At 31.9% G+C, this 6,712-nt stretch overlaps 1 protein-coding gene across 14 annotated transcripts; it reads right to left on the reverse strand.

The window, feature by feature from the left end:
* Positions 1–866: 866 nt before the first annotated feature.
* On the reverse strand, positions 867–5,882 carry LOC110278817 (uncharacterized). 14 transcript variants are annotated; one of them, XM_052258804.1, is made up of 7 exons: positions 4,806–5,882; positions 3,621–3,674; positions 2,433–3,261; positions 2,146–2,171; positions 1,741–1,804; positions 1,610–1,653; positions 867–1,087 (listed from the first exon to the last, which is right to left on the reverse strand). In XM_052258804.1, the coding sequence occupies exons 3-7, from the start codon at positions 2,548–2,550 to the stop codon at positions 1,013–1,015; spliced, it is 327 nt and encodes a 108-aa protein (XP_052114764.1). In that variant the 5' UTR covers positions 2,551–3,261; positions 3,621–3,674; positions 4,806–5,882; the 3' UTR covers positions 867–1,012. The 14 variants fall into 14 exon arrangements, 5 of the variants coding, with proteins under 5 accessions (XP_052114764.1, XP_052114760.1, XP_052114763.1 ...); XM_052258800.1 differs by having other exon boundaries at positions 3,621–4,569; XM_052258803.1 differs by having other exon boundaries at positions 4,494–5,882.
* Between the last annotated feature and the right edge of the window lie 830 nt (positions 5,883–6,712).

Consider the following 6,712-nt stretch of genomic DNA (forward strand, 5'->3'; position numbering starts at 1 on the left):
TGCACAATAATACTCACAACTAGAAAATTGCTTAATACAGATATATTTACAGACAGATTCGGTCTTTATTACAGACAGATTTTTGGTTACCGACAGATTTCGTCCCTCTGTAAAAGCCTCATCGGAAATTATTTGCTGACAGATTTTTTTCCGTCGATAATTTACCGACATATTTTTACCAGTTACCGACAAATTTTTCTCTGTAAATTCTCCTCTCCATTTACCTGGAACGTCAAACTTTCTAACGGATTTTTCATCGGTAATTTGAGACAGATTATCCGACAAATTTTTCGTTTGTAATTAGAGACAGATTTTTTTATAGATTTTCCGTCGTAGTTAGCAACAGATTTTTCGACAGATTTTTTGCCCATAATTGGAGTTTTGGAAAATCATTCCAAACTCTAAATACATACAGAAAATCTGTCTGTAAATCCGTCAATAAGGTAAAATAGATTTCTTTTAGATTTCTCCATTGCAAAATATACCTATTTTCATATAAAATAAATATAAATTTAATAAATACAAATTTTTATCTAATTTGTATTCGAATATTTATAATATTTCAAAAAATAAACAAATTCATCGTATTATCAAACTAAAAGAAAAGTGCTATAAACAAGAAAGTCAATATAAATCAAAACATAAACAAAGTGTATTGATACATCAAATATAATCCTCAGTGTATTGTTTAACCATACTAAATTTATCAGCTATAATTCATAACATTGTATTATACGAGAAAAATTACATTATGCAAATCTCTACAAGCCAATCAACCAGTATCATGTGCATGTTTTGAATAATGTCGTACTGCTTAATATCTCTTAATGCAATTGGAAAAGGGCTACACTTCTTGGATGCAAAAATTTCAAAATACTACATGTCAGTAAAAGTACACAACAGAGAAAAATACATGGGAAAAAGTCAATAATAAAAGTGATTCACTTGTTATGGCAAAAAAATTCATTACACAATATCCTAATAAAAATTATGTCAATTAAATCCATTAGGACTAACCATGACTAGTACAATATGTAGAATGCATCCTAATATATGGAGCAAATTGACTCAAAAGAGTATTGATTTTTTGCAAAGTACATGAAAAAGTACAAAAATTAAATCTCCAAAATAAGAGAAAACAAAGAAAAAGGGGCAAGTGGATACAGCTTAATACTACCCCAAGCCGTTGTAGTCTTGTTTTCTCACCACTCTAATCACTCAATTTCCACATAAATAAACCCAGAATACTCAATTTCCACATAAATATTTAATTTAAATTTAAATTTTAAAACTGATTTTATCTCATCTAGCTCACGTAACAAACTATTATAAAGTTAGCATAAACAATATTTATTGCAACAAAATTGGAAGCAAATTTTTTCCGCTTTAAACATATTTTTAGCAAGTCAAATAAATTTATTGCAACAAAATTGGAAGCTAATTTTTTCCGCTTTAAACATATTTTTAGCAAGTTAAATAAATTAATTTAAATTTAATTTTCAAAACTAATTTTATCTTATGCAAAACAAAACAAAATCAAGTAGCCCTTGCACAAGAGTCTAATCCATGAGTGGACTCATAACAACAATATTTGAGAATAATAAATTACCTGTGGAACAATGATTGGAAGATTTAGAACTCTTATAGCCAATCCTGCACATACAATTGAATGTCATGAAATCAGAAACTTATCTTAGTTGATCAAATATTAAGCACACATCTTCAGCATTGCATACTAACGTTGGCCACCACCTGAATCAACAGTCAACTCCGCTGTGACAGCAAAGGGAACACTATAGATAATCTGCAATCAAAACATGGAAAATCTATCTTGTCATGAACTTTCAGGTATGTTAACAAAAATAACATATATCTTATAGAGTTAAAAAAAACTTAAATAATACATAAAAGAACTAGAAAATTAAATAAGAAAATGAAGAGGAAGAGATGGAGAAAGTATCAGAATGAGACAAACATGTCCTCTTCCTTGTTCCTGAATTGCCTTCTAAAAGATGTACTCACTGTCTCCAGTCTCAATTAATCTGTCAATTGTCTGTATATTGTTAAATGATTAGAAGAAAAACTTCTCAAAGGCATATAGTTTCTTATCTTAAAAAAAAAAGTTTTAGGGGAAAATGAAAATACCTCTTCATCAGCTCTTGTGCCCGTTACTAACAACCATGAAAAACAGGGAATACCAAAAAGTTAACTCCACGTCAAAGAAAATCAATGGAATCAAACTATAAAATAAATAAAAAGAAAAGTGGATTAATAAGCATTAGCATGTTTATTGTTCATTTATTTATTCAGTATGGAATTTATATTTATGATAATGAAACTAGACCCAATCTATAGCTCAAAAGAAGCACATGACATAAACCATGCAAATTGTATAGGAAAAAACTAAGAAAACATATCAGAATTATACTAACCCATCATGGCAGGAGCCTTGGTCACAGATCTCGACTCATCATGGATTTCAGACCAGCTTCCTGGATTACCTCCTAAATCTATTATTATTTTCCAGGTCACAGCCATCCTAAAAACCATCCAATGAAGCTGCTGTGGTGTGCTTGCAATCTAAAAATAGCATATCCAAATCTTCGAGTCTTTGGTAAGCATATAAATATCTCTTAAGCTGCCTTGGCCCTACGACAAGAACTGGTTCATGAGGCACCCCCTTCAGCAATTCACGGCGCAGAGCAAGGATCCTAGCCAAGCCAGTGTGGTGATCAGCATGGATATGTGAAATCCAAATGCATCTTACAGCTCTCACAACATCATCAGCACCACTTACGCCATATCTGTTTCTGAAGGATGTGTTAATTATCTATTCAGATTAAAATAGAAAACAAATGCAGTACGGTAAAAATGTGTTTAAAGAATGCAGATGGACATGCCTTCTTTTGAGTTATCCCAAGGTTCCTTCACCAGAATCCAAGAGCAAACCTCTTTTTGAGAAAATATTTATATATATTGAACTCACGTTTCTGTACTTGGATTGTTGGGATGAACCGGCTCCAAGAAGAACTATCTCCAAGTCATATCTCCTTATATTTTCCAAACAAGAAGGAACAGTAGAATCACACAACCAAGGTTCCTGAATCATCATATTTTGATTTGCTATGGGAACTAAATCCTCCTTTGTCTGATTTGCTGCGGGAACTAAATCCTGGGGCTGGAAAGAACTGAGGACAAACATAATTAAGTCGAGATGCAATTCTTGCACTAGCTTTCAAGATAGGAATCTCCACATTCTTCCTGATAACAATAGATGCAAACAAGAGTAATAAATAATGTGTTGTAGTAGAAACAAAAAAATGAGCAATTCCCAGAAAAACTAGCAACTTATTTTCCATGCCCAGCCATGATATGCTGTGCAGAACCAAATTTCTTCATCCATTTCTGGTAATCTGAAGAACTTACAACAGAAGCAGGACTTAAGTGGTCATCTCTCTAATGTTGACGTACACTAGCCATCATTGCCGATACTTCACAGAATATAACGAGACAAGTACCATCCCTTTAGTGGGAAGAATGGCCAAAATGAATAAAGACTAGGAGACCATGGATCTTTAATAATAATAATAATAAACAGGAAAACCTTCAACAAAACATACCAGCTTGATCTGCGCTTTAATTAATGAAATGACTGATTGTACTCATCTATTTGCCTGAAATAAAAAAGCCATGTCCTAAATTTGAATTTGCAACATTATTATTATTAAAACCAATTAGCATTATTTTCAAACTTCAAATGGAAAAGCAAATAAGAGAAACTCATTCCCCCTCCCCCTCCCCCTCCTCCGTCTAGACAAAAAGAAAAGAGAATAAAAGGGCAAAGATTTTTCACAATTGATTGCCAAAGTAGAATAAATTAAAGAAGTTAAAATCTTCACATAATCAATTACATAACTAACAGTCACAAGTATCTGCATAGTGCATATATATAATTGTTCCTAGGCCAATATGATGTGACATAGTTTCAAATTTTGAACCACCCGTTGACTAGATACCATCCTTTTATAACACAACAATGCTCAAAATGCTCAGGCTATATTTTCTTTTAATGAGGACTTGGTAAGTGACCAAGTATTCCAACTTACAAGCCAGAGAAATTCTATACACTGATCAATTATCAACTGCGACCTTTTAGTCTAACCATGTTCAGTTCAGCTCCAAGCCATAGTACTAATGTTAATGTCTAAGTAAAATTGAGTAGTTCAGTTCATGTTTATCACTTAATTTGAGATGTATAATAAAACACTCATGGTGGTCATTGATGCAGACGATGTTTAGCACAGAAAACATGAGGATCTTGGGCTACAATTTTACTAAAGATTTTGTTCCAATCCATTGTCCTTTAAACCATTCCATTTAAGTAAGGCATATATTGTTGCTTAAAATTTCAGAAGAAAACCTGGAAGGGCATATAAGGCAGATTGATCTTGATGTTTTAGCTATACAAATTATGTTAAGTGAAAATATCTTACTTAGCTATCCTTTCTTCCCTTTTCTGTATGTAGTTCAAAGCTTCAAACCAAGTAAATTCAACATGGAATCCCAACCCTACATCCACAAAAATATGAAGTGTATTGGGATAAATTCAAGAAGAAAAGTATTTATATGGTTGTATAACCCTTAATATCAATATTTTACCTGGATTGACCGCTTTTGTATTTATCATATTTATGTTAAGACACTAGTACAAGTATATCTTAGTGTTCATCATAAAAACAACAAAACCGATTCATTATCAATGTAAATTTTTTGTTACAAGTGTGTTTAAGGGTGAGAATGCTTACCTTGAGCCTTCTCAAAAGCATATCTAGCTTAGCATATTGTTTATCGAGCTCTTGAATTTACAAGACAACGGAGAAAATCCATACATTCCATGAGATGACATGATTGAACATGGATTTTAAAGTCATTCTCTACTTTTACAAAATTGAAGGGGAAAAAAGAAAGAAAAGTTGATTAATAGTGTTCACCACCACAACCTTGGCCACGTGAGATCTCAAATGATTCTTAAATAAAAAAGGTCATCAAGTTAATAAATATAGTTTTATCTTAATGTTGCATATGCCATCTACACATTCTAATTCCTATGTAAAATCTTCACAGACATTACTGCTATTCTATTAGCTCTTGTTCTGCATAGGATTGAAGAATAAGTTGATCTATGATGCATGTAGAATTCAGAGTGAGTAAAATAGAACACTCCAAACTAAAACGTTACAATAGGAAATATTTTACAAATAGATTTGTATTGCTCATATTTTAGATTTAAAGCCATATAATCATCTCAATAATTGAAAAAAGAATGAACTAATTGAATAACAAAATCTACACTATCAGTATTTCAAACATGAAAATAAAAATTCAGAAAACTGAAAGTGATAAGTTCAGAAATTAACCGAATATGAGGATAGATTCTCGATATTCTGGAACAGAAAAATTCTATGAGTTGTAGCAGATCTAGAAGTGTGAGAAGGAAAACGAAGGAGAAAGAAAAAAAGAAACAAAGCAAAAGAAAAATAAAACAAAATAGCTATGCATGCGTAAGAAAACAGCAAAAACAATAAGAATTGGATGACAGAAACCATACCAGGACTAGAACGACGACAGTGTGTTGCAAAGTTCAAGGAAAGGTGGTGAATCGGACGAGATGCAAAAAAGTTTGATGAAAAATGGCAAACAGGAGGAAAGGCTGGCATCAATGTAGCAGCGAATAGGAAGAGTGATAAAGGCGTGGAAGAGATTAGGGTTACCTGCAAAGCTAAGGCGAGGTCGAAATGGAGTGATTTCTGTGATTTCTGTACATTAGGGTTCGGTACGAAGTGACACAAGCAACACACAAAGAAGAGCCAGGAGGGGATGTGACGGAGCTTTGTTGTGACGAAAGTTCAGTGCGACAGCGGAGAGCTGCCACCGATGGAGCATCTGGAGGAGAGGGGTGTGGAGGCGCAGAGAGGTGTCATGTGAAATGAGGAGACATGCTTAAAGCAAAACCTTTATTTCAATATTTTCAGACGGAATATTTTAAATTACAGACAGATTTTTTGTCTGAAATAATTTAATAAAATATAACATTTTTATTTATTTAAATACAGACATATTTTCTGTCGGTAACTATTTCTCACGAAAAAAACCAATTTTTCTAACAGATTATCGACAAAAAAAATTTTCCCGTCTGTAATTCATGTTAATTCATTTTTCTTTGTTTCCGACGAAAATTCCCTCACAAAATCTGTCTGTATCTCCGTGGGATGAAATCTGTCAAAAATATACGTCTGTAATAAGTAATTTTTTAGTAGTAATTGTAATAAGATTATTAGAGATTATTCTACAAAAAATTTAAGGTTAAACTATTTGATAGTTTTGTCTTTAATATAATCAAAAGATGTCCTACTTTAAAAAACATGTTTGTATTAAAAGAAAATATTTTAATTTGGATTTCAAAGTATCATTATTCACTTTACTTGTTTCTAACGAAAAGAGTGTATTAATATGCTAGTGTCGTTGTCCACATGCATAAAGTTAAGTTAATAATAGTGCTTTGAAATCCAAATTAAAACATTTTCTTTTAATACAAACATATTTTTTAAAGTAGGACATCTTTTGATTAATATTAAATACAAAAATATTAAATGGTCTCAACCTTAAATTTTTGTAGAATAATATCTAATAATTTGATTGAATATTATTATTA

This window comes from Arachis duranensis, chromosome 3 (genome assembly GCF_000817695.3).
Source record: "Arachis duranensis cultivar V14167 chromosome 3, aradu.V14167.gnm2.J7QH, whole genome shotgun sequence".
NCBI classification, from domain to species: Eukaryota; Viridiplantae; Streptophyta; class Magnoliopsida; order Fabales; family Fabaceae; genus Arachis; species Arachis duranensis.